We start from the raw sequence: 20,565 nt of genomic DNA, 5'->3' as shown, positions 1-20,565 counted from the left end.
TCCATATGGGACCCCGTACAACTCACTTCAATCAAGGCTATAGAATCTGTTCAGAATTGCTTAGTTCGCTTCATCCTTTCGAATTATACTTGTAGAGCTAGTGTTTCTTTAATGAAGACAAAACTTGGTCCAACTAATCTTCCAGGTTGTAGAAAAATTTCATGCCTTAGTCTTTTCCAAAGCATTTTCTTTCATAACCAGACACTAAAACAGGATTTTTTTTTCAATTTCATTATACATATCATCACGTGTTGACCATCCGTATAAAGTTGCCATCCTTAGCTGCAAAACGAATGTGCTTTTTGATTCTTTCTTACCTAAGACTAGCGCAGAGTGGAACCACCTTCCACCCCTTATTGCCTGCATTGAAGACAAGCCATCCTTCAAGACATCCATCGCCAAGCATATCATTGAACAGGCATCTACATCATGATTTTTGCTTTTTGCTTGTACTTTTTATGTATAGTCTTTTTCTTTTTCCACCCACCTCTCTGTAATGGCCCTGTTGGCCCTGAAGGTATTGTTATAAATTAAATAAATAAATAGATAAATAAATAGTTTCAAAATGGCACCTTCATGCACATGTGCAATCGCTATTTGGCTGCAGTTGTGGCTACAATATGGAATTAAAAGCCTCAATTTAGTCAAGTTGTAGGCATGGCTAGAATGAGGTATGTGGCTTCCAAATACAAAGCCAACTTGGCCTGGGTTCCAATACTTCGATGTCTTAATAGACAGCTAAGTGGACAGTGGCCATCTTAAGTCTCATTGCAATTCTGATAAAGCCAGCAAGAAAAAAGAAAATAGCTTTGGAATGACTGCACCCAAGTAAAAAATGGTGCAGGCTGATTTGCTGTTCAAACAAGATGGCAGCTGAGATCAGTTGGAAACTTGACAGGAAGGTTGTCTGCTTGCAAGCAGATGCAGTTGTGCTTTCTTATCCACTTTTGTAAGTTATGTTGCGTTTTTCTTAGGTTCACTCTAAATTTTTGCCTTTCATGTTCATAGTATGTGCTTTTCCTAGCCTTTTTTTTTTCCCCCTTGGCTTTTGCTTGGTGACATGATGTGATGTCAAATCGCAGTCTGCGTCAGCAGGCGGTTGTTGTTTTCCGACACCACTTACCCGAGCACATAAGGGTTGAACACTCCCGTGTCTAACCATGCACGGCTTAGCCGTGTCTGGGGAATAGGGGATCCTGGGGGTTGAGCCAATGCTGAGTGTTTGGACTTTAAGGCACCTCGGCGGAGCCAACGCACCCCTTTGACCTCGGCTTCACATAGACGGCACCTCTGGACTGACCCTTCCTGGGGAAATTGGTAGTTGCCTTTTCTTATCCTCCTCACCAATCTTTGTCTTTCTCTTTCACTTTTAATCTTTCCTGTCTTCTGCTTTCTTCTGCATTACTTCCGATTTTTTAGGCAGCGAGCGTTAACCCTGTGTGAGTAGCCTACTTAGGTTATGTCATATTCGGTTATAATGGTAATGCACAGCTGGCGTTGGCAAAATCTGTTTCACAGGTCCTGCAGCGTCCCCTTGTAGGACTCCATGGTGAGTGGCTTGCGTTGCTGCCAAAATCTCCACATATCCTTGTGGCTAGCTCCTTCCCTCCACTCCCCTGATAGCCCTCAAGAAAGAGGGCACACCTAAGATGTGTTTCAGTTCTTTAGATGTCAAAGACCAAACTTCTCGCGATTCCACGTCATTTATAAGGAAAATCGGATAAACAAGTACAAACTACCTCCCCTTTTCTAGTTTCCAAGTCTCTCACTGATGCTCTTGCACCAGGCTACAAGGCATCGAGGATGGCAAGTGGGGATCTCCTCTTGGAGCTCCATGATCAGAAACAGTACGAAAAGCTGCCTAGTCTAGTGTCATTTAGGGACATTCAAGTGACAGTAACGCCGCACCGCACTATGAATACCACCTGGGGCGTTGTCTCATACGATGATTTGCTCTTGCTAACTGAGGCTGAACTTTTGGAGGGCTTCAGTGAGCAAAATGTTGTCAATGTCAAAAGAATTAAGATGAGGCAGGATGGCAAAATCCAGACCAAGCACCTGATACACACCTTCGGCTAAAGTGTCCTGCCTGAGTCCATTGAGGCCGGGTACATCAAGCTTTGTGCTAGGCCATACGTGCCAAATCCCCTCCGATGTTTCAAATGCCAGCATTTCAGCCACAGTTCACAGAACTGCCGAGGCCGCCAAACTAGTGCGAAATGCAGTGCTCATGAGCATACATCTGAATCGTCTGGAAACTCTCTCCACTGCGTAAACTGTGATGTGGAGCATGCAGCATACTAGCGGTCGTGCCCATCCTGGAAAAAAGAAAAGGAAATTGTAACAATTAAAGTAAAGGAAAATATAAGTTTCGAGGAGGCACACAGGCGGGTTCCTACCTGCCCAAGAACACTTTTGCCAATGTGATGAGTAAGGGGGCAGCAACACGATGGCTTCCGGCGGCTGTCTGGTCCACAAGCAGTGAGTCCGCAGTTATGCCATCTGACCCCCCCAGCGGATGCAGCAGGCACTGCTGCACCACCTCAGCAAAAGGGGCCATGGTCCTCCAAGCTGGTGGCCTCAAAAATCTCGTCCGACATCTCAAGGCCCTCACGTCAAACATGGTGCTCACAAGAGCGTGTGTAATCACTGGGACGAGCCGTTGAGCTCGTGTGGGTCCTGGCTCACTCCCAAGTGGAAGGCAACGCACTCGCCAACCACTATGCCCGAGAACTGTCAATCCGGGCCAAGGACGAGCCAGAGCTACCGCACCCCGTGACAAGTTACAAAGAAATCACGCAAATGTACAGAAGCGGCAGATGTAGGCTTCCCCGTCCGCATCCGCAACTCAGCCGAATGCAGCAAACGATCATGCGACGCATGCAAGCGGGGTCGCTAGCGCATCCCGTGCTCTTGCACACGATGTTCCCAACAGAGCATGACACTTCATGCCCTTTTTGCAGACGGTCAAAAGGCACTCTAGCACACATCCTTGCAGAGTGCACTAAGCTCAAGAACCCCCCCCCGAGCGATGGGAGACCTTGTTGTCCAGCCCCTACCTACCGACCCAGCTCGCGCTGGCGGCTAGGGGCCAGGAACTGCTGGACGCATATGGGACCTGAGAAGAAGGTTCCACCCCAGCTGGTGCCAGCGCGCACCAACCGTCACTAAGGGCTCAGTACAAAAGTTGATTCTCTCTCTCTCTCAGCACTTCACAAGAGGCGATGGACACAATGACCAGCCAGGCGGCACTGCCAGTGCCCAAGGAATGGCGAGATTCTCACAATCACTTCAAAAATGGCAAACCTCACGGCATGGCGCCTGGAAAAGGCCCGTGAGCAAATCTTCATCTCTTAAACATACAGCTCAAAACACATTTATCATAATGGAGACACAAATACTGCAATGGAATGTTAGAGGACTTCCTCATAACCTCAGCTGCTACACAGACATAATCCAAAGTTGATGTGTGTTCTTTCTTAGCAATTACACCATCTTCCGAAAAGGCTGTGTCGAGGCTAATGCTTCCGGCGGTGTAGCAATAGTTGCCGACAAGTCTGTAGCTTGTCAACATGTCGCCCTTCAGACGCCCCTTGAGGCAATATCAGTTCGGGCAATCCTTTTTAATAAACTGGTCAATGTATGTTCTATATACATACCTCCTATCATCTCGGAAAAAGTGATCTCTATAACCTCATTGATCAGCTTCTGGACCCCTACATACTCGTGGGCAGTTTTGACGCCCACAACACGATGTGGGGAGACTTGATGTGACACGAGAGGTCGATTCATTGAACATTTTCTTCCAACCTCCTGTACCTGCCTGTTTAATAAGAAGGAGCCGACCTATTGCAGCGTCCAACACAACTCGTATTCATCCATAGATCTAGCAATTTGCTTTGCTTCTCCTTTGCTTCACCTGGAATGGAACGTCATCAATAACCTTTTTGAAAGTGATCACTTTTTGTAACTTTAAACCTGATAACTCTGCATAGGAACCCTTCCCATATTCCTTGATGGAAATTAGCATTGGCTGACTTGGAGCATTTTAAAGAATCAGCTTATCTACCATGAGATTTTATAGACAATTTTAGTATAGTTGATGCTGTTGCACATTTTACCACTGTTATTATTGATGCAGCCGAAAAGTTTATCCCACAAATGAATGGTGGTTCACTTACAAGACGGGTTTCCTGGTGGAACGAAGACAGTAGAGTGGCGCGAAAGAGGCAGAATAAGGCATGGGGCGTATTGCATAGATCGCCAAATGCAGAAAATCTCATTCTGTTTAAAAATATTAAATCACAGGGAAAGCGGACAAGGCATCAAGCAAAGAAAGAAAGCTGGATGAGGTTCCTCTTGGGTATAAATTGATACACACAGGAGGCTTAAGTGTGGAATGGCTTACGAAAGCTTAAAGGGCAACAAATCCATTCATTTCCTCTAGTTGAACGACCAAGGAAATACGTTACAAGACCAGGCAGGCTCTTGGGGAGCACTTTGAGCGTGTGTCAAGCTCCTTAAACACAAACAAATAGAATGTAAGCCAGTCGTGTGTGAATGCTGACAGAACGAACCATATAGCCGGCCTTTCAGTATTGCCAAGTTGAGAGCTGCCTTCATCGCATGTGGGAGCTCTGCACTGGGACCCGACAGATTCATGTATGACATGATCAAAAACTTACACACTGACACACAAGTTACATTACTTGCACTTTTCAACACTATTTAGGCCACCAGATACATTCCATGCGCATGGAAAGAAGCGATTGTGGTTCCTGTTTTGAGGTAGGGTAAAGACCCTTCCTCGGTGGCAAGTTACCACCCGATAGCTCTCACAAGTTGCCTTTGTAAGCTATATGAAAAATTATTAATCGGTGCCTTATACATTTTCTTGCGCTGAACAAAATGCTTGAGATCATCAGTGTGGCTTCAGAGCAGGGCGGTCAACAACCAATCATCTTGTGCACATTGAAGGAAATATCCGTGACACATTTGTACAATGTTTTTCCTATCCATATTCCTCAATCAGGGTGTCTACCAACCGGGAAAACTGGGCATTCTCAGGGATTTTGAGTAGTCTGGAAAAACTCGGGGAGTTTGTGCTTCTATCAGGGAAAATTAGCTGTAATTTTATTGAAAGGGTCGAAAGTCGAGGTAATGCTGGCTCGAGTAACAGACAGGAATCGTAATGAATCGTCTTTGACGCCCTGTTGTCAGCTGGAGGAGTCGCCCAGTGTACAGTCAACGACTGACTTTCCGTATTTCCGATAATTTGGACAGCTTCGCGGCATCACCATGTACCCCATAGAGTCAATGTATCAGAATGTCTGAAATTTCAAGCGTAAGAAAGCTTCACCGTGTGATTTTCAGGAGGTTTTGCTGTGACCGCAGGTCCGAAACGACATTAATCAAAGCCACCGCCGCTGCCCTTTTGATTACCTTGCCGCCTCAAACCGCCGCTCTTGCACGCAGATCTGTTGGCAGCTGTAGCCACCACGGTGGCAACGCTAGGCCTAGCTACTTCAATGTTCGCTATGAAGCTTCTTGCCATTGGATGCTGTGTTTTTTATTGAAAGAGTTCACTGCTGTCAGCAATTGCATGGACTCTGCCTTTGTGGTCCTCACAATTGGCTTAGAAACTTGGAAAGCACGATGCGTTGCATAATGCCGATTCCCGAAAGTCAGCTTCACCTCCATACACAAATGTTACTTGGTGAAGCATACGCAAAAGTATTGCAGTGAAGCATAAACGTGGGAAGGGGCTATTGCCATGGGACACAGTATGTATTCCTTAATTATATACGCGTGCACCCAGTATTTCCTGTCACAGTATGAGCACTGATATGCCTAATGCGTGTACCGAAAGGCCTTCAGAGCGTTTTCGATTGTGCCTGTGGCGGTTTGAGCCCTTAACCCTTTGAGGGTCGATTTTTTCGCCATATGCGACCGCCCAGGGTCGATTTTTTTTTATTGCACATTCCGATTCTTCTTAGGGACTTATTTCGAAAAAACATTACCGTAATTTTTCTAGGGTGACCGTAAAGTGAGAAAAAAATATTTTGTGTTGGTATATATGCACTCTTCATTCATAAATAACAACAATAAAAAAGGAAATAAAATTATCAGAATTAAAAATTTCATGCATTTTTATGCACATAGTTCAAGGCTTTGAAAATCCGCACACGAGAATATTTCGCAAGCCTCAAATATTCCTGCTGTTACACTTATACGTGTACGTCCATAGCGTAATCGAACTGCACAGGTGCACGCACTCAAAAAAGCTGTTTCGTTGTGTGCAAAAAAAGCAACACGTGTGACAAACGTCCGCTAATCTTCATCTTATCATCAACCAGCCAGGGCAATTAGTTTTCGCAAGTCTTAAAAAAAAAGAAAAGAAACGGAAACGCTTGCAAGGCAACATCCTTCCTATGCACACCCCTGTGAGCACTAAACGAGCGAGAAACAAGTGGTCACCCTTTGAGCAATTAGGAACGAGATAGCCATCAGTTTCGCAAGCGCAAAGAACCGAAACCGCCGGCAAAACAAAATTCAAATGGCTGCCCGCCCGCGTGCACGCCAATGCGCGAGCGGTAGTATATAGATGCACGGGAGCAAACTAGTGTTAAAACAAACCATGCAACGAAAACCAAGAGAGGGAGGCGCGCGAAAAAAATTCACTGTATCCCCACATGGTGGCAGCACATGACAGAAAAGAAAAAGTTAGGAAATTGGCGTGCTTTTTAAACGTACAGACGGCGCCGTAAATATACGGCATCAACCATTTTCGGACTTGTTCACGGCGCCGTATATTTACGTCATTGACCGTCAAAGGGTTAAAGGCAAAGCTTAAGTGTCCTCCAAATTTTTTTTTTATTCCGTCTACATGGATGACATTCAGATAGGCTTCGAATCCTGTAACATCACAGTGTGCGAGAGACAGGTACCGCAGGGCGTGAACAAGGTGCCCAAGTGGGCAGACGAAAACAAATTTAAAATCAACCCCTCCAAAGTTCTTGGGTCCATTTTACAAGAAAGAGAGGCCTGGTTCTAGATCCTTGTGTAGAACTTTGTTGACAAATGCCTGTCAACAAAGAGCACAAATTTCTAGGTATTATACTTGACTCCAGGCTTACTTTCATTCGACGCAAAAAATATCTTAAAGCAAAATGTCTAAAAACAATGAACATACTGAAAATTCTATCCTGTACAACATGGGGTAGTGACAGAAAGTGTTTAAGAATGTTTACAAGTGCCTAATTCTATCACGATTGGATTATGGTGGCGTAGTATAAACTCTGCCACCTCGAGCGTGCTAAAGATGCTAGATCCCCTCCACCATCTAGGTATCCGCTTAGCCACTGATGCTTTCAAAACAAGCTCTATTGAAAGCTTATATGTAGAATCGAATGAGTGATCACTGTATCTGCAGAGATCATACATCAGCCTCGCATATTTTCTCAAAATGCACTATGTTCTAATACTGTTAACGATATGACGTGTGCTACACGTGTCTGTAACCGTCCCTCTGTAAGACGGCCTTTCTCGCTGCGTGTGAGGGAGCTTAGCATTGAAATGGATGTCGCACTCCTCGAGCATCGCTTAATGCCTCCAGCTAAGCTGCTACCACCTTGGGAGTGGCAGCTAATGTGATACCTTTTCTACAAGTTACAAAGCACGCTTCAGAGATTGAAATCCGAATGCATTTCCTAGAACTACACTACAAGCATCTGCACAGAATTCTACACAGATGCTTCGAAGTCACATGCCGGGGTGTCCTATGCAGCCGTTGGTCCATCCTTCTCGGAATCCGTTGTACTGCATCCAGAAACAAGTATCTTTACGGCTGAGGCCTATGCGCTATTGTTGGCTGTAAAGCATATAAGAAAATTAAAACTCCAAAAACAATTATATATGCTGACTCCCTAAGCATCGTGAAGGCCTTGATGTCACTCTGTAAGCATAAAAATCCTGTACTTATTGAGCTCTATTCTGTCCTCTGTAAAGCGTATATAGGTATCTAACCAGGGTGTCATTAGATGCTGGGTGTGTGGCCATAGGGGCATTGAAAGTAATGTTCTGGCAGACCAGATGGCCACATCAATTGCATCGCAAGCTATTAATCATACTGCTGCTCTCCCTGCCACAGATAGGAGGCCTTTCCTACGAAGGAAACTGCGCAGGCACTGGCAACGCTTGTGGGACGCGGAAACAAATAAGCTGCACGTGATAAAGCCACAATTAGGTTTCTGGCCCTCCACAACAAAATCATGCTGATGTCCTATTCTGTCGTCTCAGACTAGGGCACACATTTGGCACCCATAATTTTCTATTTACTGGAAATTAACCTCCAGCCTGTGTTAGATGTGGGGAGAGGCTGACCGTCTTCCATGTCCTCCTGGAGTGTCGAGAAGCCGAATCTGAGAGACATTTTTCCCTATCATACCAGCAGCACATCCCTCTTCATCTTGTAATGTTTCTCGGTGCAGAACCCTTCTTTGCTGCCAATACAGTCCTAGGTTTCCTGAAAGAGGTCTTACATGTTATTAGCCTCATAAATTCATAGCGCATCCTCTCTTCAGAGGATGCCGCTGCGACAGTAGTTTTGTATAGCACATGGCTCCAGGCCCTTGTGTTTCAAGTGCCCTGGTGAGGCAGCAGTGCTCTAGCCAATTTTTTGCATCTGATGTGTTGTATAATGTATCTTTTTTTTTTAGTGCTTTTTAATGCTCATAGTACACATCATTAGTCATCGCCATAATCTTATTACATGTAGATTTTATGCATTTTACAGCGACTATGTTTAAGGCCCCTTTAGAGCCACATCGCATCAACTTCATAGAACTCATCACTCCACTGCAAAGTCACTAAACTGGCATGACGCTCTTTGGTCATACCTGACCCTTGCACCGCTAAACAGCATTCATTCATTCATTCAAATGGCAGAGACATCTTCCTGAAGCGTTCCATTGTTCAGGCTCGAAGCTTTCTTCTTAGCTGTCAGAGTGGACCGTCTCCACTGTCAGACAGAATTGGAACGCACTTTTGGTGACCACCACTGAGACCATAATGAATGATGTTTACTGGAGCTATAGTATGGCCTGCACACTTCCAAAATGAATCATTACGAGACAAAAATTGTAATACTGATCCAGGAATATGTAGGGCTATGTAATGCAAAAGATTTGTATAAGTGAAAGTTGTGTGACTGAAGTTTATTGACCTGCAATTATGGTGAATACTATGGAGTTTAGGTGGAAGATGTTACTTTACGAAAGTTCATCTAATAGGTTTGCTCTGATGATCTTTGCAGAAGTTGTATTTGAATATACTCTATATTCACACATAGATGCATATTTTATCATTGCAGTCTGCAGTGGCTGCGGGGCTCTCTCGAAAAAAAATCGACCAGCCTGTCTAGGCTCAAGGCGTCTGTTGCTGCTGTTGCTAGCTTCACACCTAAGCTGTCGCCTGTTTCGGTCCTTGGAACGTACTCTGAAAATGTAAGTGAAATTATTATATACTGATCATATACATTTAAACCTTTGTAACGAACATGGATGTAACGAAGTAAATCTGAAATTTCGCATGTAGTGCTTTATTTCAATGAGTATTCTGCTGTAATGAAACCGAAAGTTCAAGATCTCGGACAATAGTGGTTACAGCCAAGCAAATGCAGTAAGATATTGTTATTGTTAATTTGGAAAATTGGATACATAATTTGGACTTGCCTTCTAGTCCAAACAAGCGTATGCATTATTTAATTACCCATCGTGGTTGCTTAGTGCCTATGGTGTTGGACTGCTAAGCACGAGGTCACGGGCTCGAATCCAGGCCATGGTGGCCGCATTTTGATGGGGCCAAAATGCGAAAACGCCATTGTACTTAGATTTAGGTGCACGTTAAAGAACCCCAGGTGGTCCAAATTTTCAGAGTGCCCCACTACAGCTTGCCTCATAATCAGATCGTAATTTTGGCACATAAAACCTCAAAATTTTTTTTAAAATTACACATCAGTCTCGATAATTTGGTCATATTTGGTCTTGCACCAGCTAATCCATATGACTGCCGTAGCATGCAAAGCACAGACCATTGCAAATCTTCAACGCTGTGTGCTGTGCTAGTATCCAACTGAAACGAAGCGGTGGAGTTCGCATTGTCATGGTCATCCATGGGAACCAAAAACACTGTTTACACCTTTTATTGCAAGTGCTCAGGGTGTTTCGCACCACTCATGTCATCATGTTGGTTAGCACTAATGCATGGTCACCATCCATAGTCGTGCTGGTAGTGCCTATAGATTTATCTGCAACTATCATGAAGAGGACTAGTTTCTTTTCGATTTTGTGCATGGCTTGCAATGTCGCAAATACTGCAGAAGCTTTCAAAGATGTAAAGCTATCCTAAAGCGGCCTGCACACTGGCGTCAAATCTGCTGACTACACACAATAAATAATTACCGTATCTACACGACTGTAGGTCGACCTGTTTATTTAAATTTGAAGATGTGAAGTGGAGGGGGTGGGGGTCCACTTACAGTGGAAACCAAAACATGGCAATGCCAAAAAAGTGAGACCAACGAGATATCAGGGGAGCTACAACGTAGTTACAATTTTCTGTTTGCTCTATGGCCCTATCCATAGCTTTTTGCTATCCCACGCATTTGTTCGCTTTTCGGAAGGGTTTTTCAACATTTTTGAGAGTTTTACAGTGCACACAACACCCATGTGTGGGGTGTCGATAGTTGATGGAAGTGCCGCTGTTCCATTCGCAGCGGCACTCTCTAAACAGCAGCGCTTGCGGGGAGTATCGATAGTTCATGGAAAAGCAGACACCGCTCACGTCTTTCTCTCTCCCTGTACCTCTTAGTTTGACGCATTCGACTTGACTGCCGGCTACATGCTACTCCCATGCTTCCTCAGTTGTCATGAGTGCTCCCGGCCCACTAAACATTCGGCGACCGTTCACAGCAGCGTTCAAGATGGCTGCCATCCTTTACGCCCAGGAAACAAATCACTGCGCAGCCGGCCGTAAGTTCGATGTTTCTGTATGGGTGGTGCGAGAGTGCTGACTGCAGCGAAGCAAAATTTTTACCTATGACGGCAAGCGAAGAATTTCCCACAGGCCGAAGTTGGGACGCTTTCCAGAGCTGTAGGCCAAGCTTGCGGCGTACATCGCTGAAATGCGTGATCGGTCCCTGCCAGTGAAATGCGATGTGGTCATGAAACAAGCCTGGGTCTTCGCCTTTTAAGGACCTGCTCTGCTGTGAGTGCGACTGGCTGGCGGCAGAAGAAAGTTACGGCGGTTACAGCGGCAGAAGAAGAAACTTACGCCAACCGGACCTGTCAAAAGAGGCTCCCTGACGAGTGCGTGTGGTTGGGTGTATTCGGTGTAGGCTGCTGTTCCACAAGATGTCATGGTGCAGTCGTTTGCCAAATGTGGAATTTAGTTCAACAACGACGCGCTATGGGACTGTAGCAGCAATGACGATTGCAGCACTAGTGAGGACAATGGCACAGGTGAAGACAAGTAGTCCAGTGACCTTGCCAGCTACTAGTAAATTTTCGTTATTTAATGCAGCCTCGGGTATGTTCTTCTTCTTTTTTTTTCTTTTTTTTTTTTCCTGTGACACGCGATATGGGGAGGTCAACTTACATTCAAGTCAACTTTCAATCATTTAAATATGATAGTTGCTGGACAACTCACTGGCAAAAAAAAAAGTATACTTAATTGGGATGTGCACATGGAAATAAAGTGCATGTGCACTCGGATGAAGATACGTGCCTTATACCATTGCTACACTATGAAGGAAGTTGTAACACTGTTGACACCACTCGATAATTCAGCACTTGGAAAATTCCGGCATCTTTTTCTGTCCATGAAAACCAAATTAAAGATTTATCTGTATCTGTTTGCTCAGCAGCCCAAGGTATATGTGCTGGTGACAAAATGTCAAATACTCTGCAAGAACAACTTAGTACATAGCACATTCCTGAATGCAAACATGTACAGTCTGTTTCACACTTAGGGGAAAACTCTGAGCGCATTGCATCGCGATGCAGCAAGGGCTTGAGTCAAGCAGCAGCATCTCGCGCAGGCGCAGGTGCTGGAGGGGCGGGGCATGGCGGGGACTTGAACGGCGTCGTCTGCTACGGCGGCGCGCGCTGGCCGCATTGTCGGGAAGCCTGCTATTGGGTGGATTTCATTGTTACTGCATGAAATGAGCGGGTCCATGGAAGGAAGGGGTCCATGGAAACATAAGCAGAAAAGCGGACATAAGTGAGAAGCATAACAACTTTCTCCACAGAAATTTAAATGAATATAATTTTCATTTTCATTCATAAAAAGTTTGAGTCCCACCATTGCATTATTTTTGTTTGGGCTTGAACTTCACCTCATAGCATGTTGGTGGGAAATACAAACAAGGGTGGTGCTGATGGTGGTCTTGTGGTGAGGAATAAAATGAGTTCGTAAGAATTTGAATCTTGAAGGTATGCTCACTTTTTTGTGCTACGATTCGTTTTGTGCTCTAGAAATGGGTTAAAACACCATTACGAAGCGAGAAGTGATAAATGCTTTTTCACATAGACTTGGTAGTAGTGGCCACAAACTGCTGTTATTTCTTGCTTCAGCTTTGAATGGAGGGTTAGGAGATGGAGGTCAATGTCACTCAGGTCCTTCACACTGATTCACCCTTTCGGGGTTAATTTCTTTTGCCATATGCGACCGCCCAGGGTTGATCTTTTTTTTATTGCAGATCTATATTCTCCAGGGGGACCTCTTTCGAGAAATATTACCGTAATTTTTGTAGGGTGACCGTAAAGTGACAAGATATTTTGCATTGGTATATATGTGCTGTTTATTCATGAATAACTGTAGTAGCGTGCGGCAACCGAGAAGCCGTACTCCAGAAAACGACAGTGGCCGGTGCAGAACAAGGAGTCAGCGTTTATTCTTTAGCACACGCTTTTTATAGGCAGCGGTTACTTATCCGTTGCTGATATCAGTGCCCGTGATGACGAAGTGTAACGGCATGCGCTTGGCGTTACGTCATCACATTCCTCCCCCCCCAAGATTGTCGTCGTCATTACTATTTTCAGTGGCGGACATCGTGAGACCCATATCGGTCTGGTGGTTTCCTGGCACGCTGACTTTGGCGCAGTGCTGGTGGGGGTCGGAAGGTGCTTCAGCTTGCGTCTGAGGATGGTCATTGTGGGGAGCAGGCAGTGGCAATTCCTGCCCGTCTGGTGGTGGTGGTTCCGGCGTTATTGCATCCTCTGGGGGAGGTGCTGCCGTGTCCGCTTCATGATACGCCTGCTGGGGCATGGTTGGGGCCTCCCGATGACTCGCAACGTCCTCAGTGCCGTGTCTTCTCGGGGCCTCCGCACCCACGTTTGATCCTGCATGCTGGAAACTGCGCGAGCGTAAATTGTCAACGTGAACGTGGCGGACTGTGTTCTGTGTTTTTACGAGATAGGTCACAGGGCTAACTGGCCGCACCACACACCCTTCAGTCCACGACACTTTCTCTTGCCTGACAGTCTTTACGTATACGCAGTCCCCTGCCCTGAATGAACGGAAACTCGATCTTCGTTGGTCATGCTGCCGCTTTACCGCTTCTTGCTTGCTCTACATGTCGTCTCGAAATGAGGGCCTTAGCAAGGACAGTCTCGTGCGAGGTATTCGTTTGAGAAACAGTTCGGCTGGACACTTGCCTGTTACTGTGCTAGGTGTTGTCCGATATGCCAGCAAGAAGTCGTCCAGCCTCTCCCGCAGCGGTCTGCCGCTTCCTCCCTTGTCGTGCAGCAGCTGCTTGCGGAGGCTCCTCAACGGTTTGCACCATCCTCTCGGCAGCTCCATTGAATTCCGGATGGTATGGCGGGCTGTACGTGCGCCTGATGCCACAGGCATCGAGGAAGTCCTGGAACTCCTGTGATGAAAACTGTGGACCATTATCAGAAATGACTTGTTCAGGGAATCCGTAAGAAGCAAATAGACTCCGCAAACGCTCGATAGTCTTCGCGGCCGTAGTTGAGCTCATAGGGAACACCTCAATCCACTTTGAAAACGAGTCAACACACAAAAGGAATGTCGTTTTTTCAAATTCGAAAAAATCCAAATCCACTCACTGCCAGCATCGGGCGGGAAATGGCCATGGCTCGAGCGGTGCACGAGGAGCACTGTTTTGCATCGCTTGGCAGATGCTGCACCTTTTTACCACTCCTTCTATGTCTGCATCTAGGCCTGGCCACCATAGTAGGCTACGAGCGAGCATCTTCATGCGTGATGCCCCGGGGTGTTCTGCGTGCAACAGTCCCAGCACGGCGTCTTGCAACGTTGTTGGCACAATAACACGACTTCCCCACGTGACGCGTCCCGATTCTAACGATAGCTCCGCGCGTCTGCTATAGTACGGTATTAGTTCAGCGTCTTTGACTTGTGCTGGCCATCCTTCCAGTGTATATCGGTAAACCTTGCTTAGCGTGCCGTCATACTTGGTCGCTTTAGCAACATCCATAGCCGTCAGTGGCGTAGTTTCAAAAACAGCGAGGGTATCTGTCTCCTCTATACTGGTTCCACTTAAAACAGGTAGTGTGGACAGTGCATCTGCAATTTGCACTTGAGATCCTTTCCTATACTTCAAGTCGTAGCGATAAGAAGCCAAGATTAAAGCCCATCGTTGCATGCGAGCGGCTGCCAAAGATGGAACCTGCTTCCGTGGCCCTAAGATGCTTATCAGCGGTTGATGGTCCGTGAACAACGTGAATGTCCGCCCATACAGATAGCGATGGAATTTCTTGAGGGCAAAGATTATCGCCAACGCTTCTCGCTCGATCTGGGCATAGCTGCGCTCAGCTTGCGATAGGGTCCTGGACGCAAAAGCAATGGGTTTTTCTGTACCATTTGGAAGTATATGAAAAAGAACCGCGCCGAGCCCATACTGCGACGCATCACAGCTTAGCGCCAAGGGTTGCTTTTTATCATAGTAAGCAAGTACCGGACTGGTCGTGAGCAAGTTCTTCGTTTCTCGAAACGCGAGAGTGCATTTACTTGTCCAATTCCAACGCTTGCCCTTCTTTAACAGCTCGTAGAGCGGCACAGCTACGGTTACCAAGTCCGATAGGAACTTAGCGTAGAATGTTACCATTCCAAGAAAAGACTTAAGTTCTGTACCATTCATGGGCTCGGGCGCATCCTTTATCGCCCTTACTTTCGATTCCAATGGCTTGATTCCCGCTGCTGAAATTCTGTGGCCCAGGTAGCGAACTTCACTGCAAAAGAGCTTACATTTTTCCATGCGCATCGTCACATTGTGATCCTGTAATCGTGTTAACACCTCTTCCAGCTTTTGCCGACAGTCATCAGCACTCGTACCCCCAATTATGACATCATCAATGTAACACCCTACTTGAGGGACGCCTTTGAGAATCCTGTCCATGAGCGACTGGAATATGGCAGGAGCACTTGCAATGCCATAAGGGAGACGCTGGTATTGGTAAAGACCTTGGTGTGTGTTCACAGTTAAAATCGCCTTCGCAGCTTCGTCAAGTTCTACTTGCTGGTAAGCGGTAGCAAGGTCAAGCACACAGAATACCCTTGAACCTGCTAACGTTGCGCACAAGTCTTCTGGCAATAGAAGAGGGTAATGCTCAGTGAGAAGCGCCGGGTTCACAGTGACCTTGTAGTCGCCACAGAGCCGCACTTTTGCTCCCCCATCCTTGGGTACTACCACTAACGGGGTTGCCCAATCGCTTCTGGTGACTTTTTTCAATACCCCAGTCCGTTCTAAGGTATCAAGTTCTTCAGACACAGCTTGCTTCAATGCAAAAGGCACAGGATGGGCCTTGCAAAAATACTGGCGTGCTATTTGGCTTCAAATGAACTTGTGCCTTGTAACCCGTTATGAACCCTATCTGCGGTGAAAACACTGCCTCAAATTTCTTCTTTAGCTCATCCACGGCATCGTCTTGCTCTACAGCTTGAAGTTCTTGCCAGTTTAAGCTTTGTCAACCAGTTGCGACCAAGCAGACATGGTAGCCTTCTTGCCCCGTCATCTACTATCAGCACAGGTAAAATATCAGTTTGATCGCCGTGCTCGACTCGCACGTTCACTGATCCTACAACTGGCACCAGCTCACCCGTATACGTCCTTAAAGGAACAGTCGCTTTCTTGATAGTCAGTTGCGGAAACTTGTGCTGAAAAACCGACTTAGGCATGACGGTGACGGAAGCCCCGGTGTCTATCTGCATCTTTATGGTTTGTCCTTCCATCCGAACAGTGACATAGTACACTGAATTATTATTTGCCACACTGTATATTTCTTGCTCTTCGTCCGAATCGTCTGCCGGGCTATTGATTGCATTCAGTGCCTTTGTTCTGCCTGGGCGCTGTCTGCACATTGTTCTCAAGTGACCTTGCTCACCACAGTTATGGCACTTATACTTGCGGTACCGGCAGCTTTCCGCCGTGTGACGTTTACCGCAACGGAAACACTCTAGGCACTCATTCTTGGCTCGATAGCGGTCCCTAGCTTGACTGCCTTGCTTTAGAACATCAACTTCTAATCTAGAATGCCTTTGTGAACTGCCTTGGTGCTCTTCTAATGCCATTCGCCGAGTCTGTGTGGATGCTAGTTTACGGTTTAACGTGATTTTGCACGCTTGTTCGAATGTCAGCTCTTCAGCTGTAAACAGCTCCCGTTGTGTATCGGCGCATCGCAGTCCTGCAACTAGTCGGTCTCGAAGTGCTTCGTCTAGAAATTTCCCAAACTCGCAACTTCTGGCCAAGTGCTTGAGCTGAACCAGAAATTCGGCTACAGTCTCTTGCTCAAGTTGCATCCTTCGGTTAAATCGGCACCTTTCTGCTATCACGGCCTTTCTGGGACTGTAGTGACCTTTTAGCTGAGCCGTTACCTCGTTATACGTTTTGCTTGATGGGGAATGTGGAATCAACAGGTTCTTCAATACCTCATACACTCGAGGACCCACTACCGTCGAGAATACAGCCAGTTTCCTGCCTTCAGCTATGTCATTTGCCGAGACGTAAAGCTCAAATCGTTCCAAGTAGGACTCGAAGCTTCCTTCGTCAAAGTTATCAGTTTTTCCCACCTTCGCCATTGCAGCGCCGGCCCCGTGGTAGTCGTCTTCAGCAGCAATCGAAGAAGCAAGTGACAAGCCGTCCTGATCCCATCCTCGTCGCCAGTGTAGTAGCGTGCGGCAACCGAGAAGCCGTACTCCAGAAAACGACAGTGGCCGGTGCAGAACAAGGAATCAGCGTTTATTCTTTAGCACACGCTTTTTATAGGCGGCGGTTACTTATCCGCTGCTGATATCAGTGCCTGTGATGACGAAGTGGCACGGCATGCGCTTGGCGTTACGTCATCACAATAACAACAATAAAAAAAGGAATACGCTTATAAGAATTAAAATTTGATGCATTGTTATACAAATAGTTCAAGGCTTAGAAAATGTGCACACGGGAATATTTTGCAAGTCTCAAATGTTCCTGCTCTTACACTAATACTTACATCCATAGCGTAATTGAACTGCATAGGTGAGCTCACTCAAGGAAAGTGTTGTTGTGTGCCCATCAAAAACGCAAAACGTGTGACAAACTTCCGCTAATCTTCATCTTATCGCCAACCAGAGGCAGTTAGTTTTCGCAAGTCTCAAAAAATAAAAATGAAAGAAAGGAAATGCATGCACGGCGGAATCCTTTTTATGTGCACCCGTGAGCAATAAACAAGCAAGTAACAGGCGGTCGCCCTTTGAGCAATCATTAACAAGATAGCCATCAGTTTTGCGAGTGCAAGAAGCCAAAACCGCCCGCAGAACAAAACCCAAACTAGCCACTGCCCACCCGCTCACGTGCCAATGCGCGAGCAGTAGTATATAGACGTGCCGGAACAAACAAACCATGCAACGAAAACCTAAAGAGGGAGGCGCAAGAAAAAAATTGTCTGTATTCCCGCATAGTGGCAGCACAAGCCAGGAAAGAAAAAGTTAGGAAATTGGCACACTTTTTAAACATACAGACGGCTCCATAAATATATGGCATCGACCATTTTGGATTTGTTCGCGGCGCTGTATATTTACGTCATTGACCCGGAAAGGGTTAAGTATTGCTCCTTTGTTTGAAATTCTGTGCCAACCATTGGGTCCTAGAGAGCATGGCATTAGGTTTCTGTCTAGAGAAAGAGAATGAGAAGGCAAAAATGATCTTTTAATTTAGCGTGAGATGTTATAACTTTCGTTGCCTCTCCCTACAAACAGTATGAGCAGCTACGAGCAATTAAATCTTTGATCTGAGCACGCAGGCTTGACCAAATTAGGCCCAATTTATGGCAATCGCTTTGTGCGTCTTTGTTTTGTACCAGCTACGGTTCGCGCCTCTCTTCATGCCAGTGAAACTTACACTGTAAAACAGACAGTGACTCTGATGCAATTAGGACCCTCGTAGCCACTAATCTGTTTCTTCCGTGTGTTTGCATGGTCATATCGATGTTTTTTTACAGGAAGGAAAAATGCCTCAAATCTACTGTAGAACCTCGTTCTTACGTTTTGTAAAAAACTGCGAGAAAAAGAGTAACAACCAGGAAAACACAATCCAAAGTAACAAAAATTATTGAAAGACTCAATCATAGCTGACGTCTACGTAATGCGAAGCGTCGCGCGGATAGTTGCGAGACGAGATGTGGAGGTGATTCAAGCTTTTAGTGCTGCAGCGGCCTGAGACGCGTTTTCTTGTTTTCCTGTTGCATGGTGTTTTAAGAGGGCGACAGGAAACCAACACGAAATTGAGCTGATGTGTGAGCCCCGATACTGCCAAAGTGAAACGTCATGTCCACATTGCCCCACCTTTAGCAGGAAACGGCAGCACGTTTGGACTATTGCCTGCTAAAAGTGTGCAGTACACTACCAATGCTACTGTGCACCACGCGTTGTAAAACAGATAAGTGAACATACTTATTGTGATAGGTTTGGTGGTGATAGCTATGAATGCGGTGTGCGATGACCCGGGCGGAGATTTGCTGGTACCTGAATAAGAAAGTGTGCTTGTCGTCATTTTCACATGAGGCGGGCGGGCAAGTATTTTGGTGAAGCTACCACAGCAAGCAGCTATATACTGTTCCTGATCGTGCGCACCTCGCACTTTTTCTTGTTTACATGGGATCTAGCAGCTCGAAAACGTATTATACTATCGCAGTTTGGCAATATACTGAACGTTGGTGCTTGAAAATCGTGTTTTCCGGGAACGTATGAACCGGTAAAAAATGAGCATAAATCTATCGGGTAGTTTTTTGTGTTCTCGATTGCAAACATTGGCACCGGGAAAACGTACTTAACGGGAATGTATCAACAACGTTCTGCTGTATTTCAATTACTGACAAAGTTTTACAACATGCGATGTGAGCCCTTGTGGACTTGGGCGATCTATAAAAGCAAGTGTGAGCTAACACAAAGTGGCGGCTGAAGCAAATAAAAATGCTGACGTTCTTTACTTGCCTTGGATGGAAGGATAGATAACATCATGCTGGTTGCCTTCAGGACATGCACTTGATTCTTCCGTGGCTCTATTTTGCACTTGTGCTCAGAGCTTTCAAGCAGCACCACATTGAATGTTGTGATGCAGCCACACAAGCAACCAAAGTATGTTTGACACATGCGATAACAGCCATGCTCGTGCCCCCTTTTTTCCCCGATTCATGACAGCCTCATGGTTGAGCTTCCTTTCTTTTTAAGCCAACTGATTGTCAGAGAAGCAGGCAAAATGTACAGCTGTTTATTATTGGAGGCATCGGGGTATTTAAGCCAATGATATTGTTAGATTTTTACTTATGTTTCAGATCATGTTTATATGTAATTTACAAAAAGTACAGTACAAAAGAACCGAAAGCCATATGCTATGGATACACCACCATACTCAGCTTGTATTTCCCGCCAACATGCTATCAGGTGAAGTCGAAGCACAAACCAAGATAATGCAACGATAGGACTCATATTCAAAATTTGTTTTTTCTCATTGAAAACGTAGTAAATTACTTTAAGATTTCCACGGTGAAAGTTATGCTCCTCAATTACACCTGCTTTTCTCATTTTTTCATGGACGACCTTAGTGTGTTACCAATGTCGAAACATAGGCAAAAATAACGTGTTTTCCAAATTCGGGCTTGTAATTTAGAGCCTGTGTGCAACACATAGGCAAAAATAATATTTTAGAAAATATTATGTTTTATCGCAGTTATGCAAAACTTTCCCGCCTGCGCAACCTGGAAGCAATTCCAGGTTTTTTTCCCCTCACCGTTTATGAACAATTTCCCAAAGACGTTATAATCTGCCATTTTCACCTCTGTGCTAAGGAGTAAAAAACAGTTATTTTCTGAAACTATTTTATAATGAAAGAACAATGTTCAGACAACACAAAAACACAAATTTTGAAAGAATGCGCAAAATGGTCGCTTTCTGGCGAATTTGTTTTTTGCACCTGGTTTTCCACCATTTCGTGAAATTCAAATGGCTCTCGCATGCCCAAAAATTTTTGGGAAATACTGTGCGAGTAATGCT

The 20,565-nt window shown here is 45.5% G+C and overlaps 1 protein-coding gene across 2 annotated transcripts in view; it reads left to right on the top strand.

Moving 5' to 3' along the window:
* The window catches only part of Mps1 (Monopolar spindle 1), a 146,599-nt gene that overhangs the window by 9,045 nt on the left and 116,989 nt on the right, over positions 1–20,565 (top strand). For both annotated transcript variants that reach the window (XM_065437331.2, XM_065437341.2), the window contains exon 6: positions 9,371–9,503. In XM_065437331.2, coding sequence (XP_065293403.1) covers positions 9,371–9,503 — 133 coding nt within the window. The remainder of the gene's footprint in view (positions 1–9,370; positions 9,504–20,565) is intronic.

Source organism: Dermacentor albipictus, chromosome 1, assembly GCF_038994185.2.
Source record: "Dermacentor albipictus isolate Rhodes 1998 colony chromosome 1, USDA_Dalb.pri_finalv2, whole genome shotgun sequence".
Lineage (NCBI taxonomy): Eukaryota > Metazoa > Arthropoda > Arachnida > Ixodida > Ixodidae > Dermacentor > Dermacentor albipictus.
Note: the sequence above shows the minus strand (reverse complement) of the source record. Positions and strands in the feature narration are given on the sequence as shown.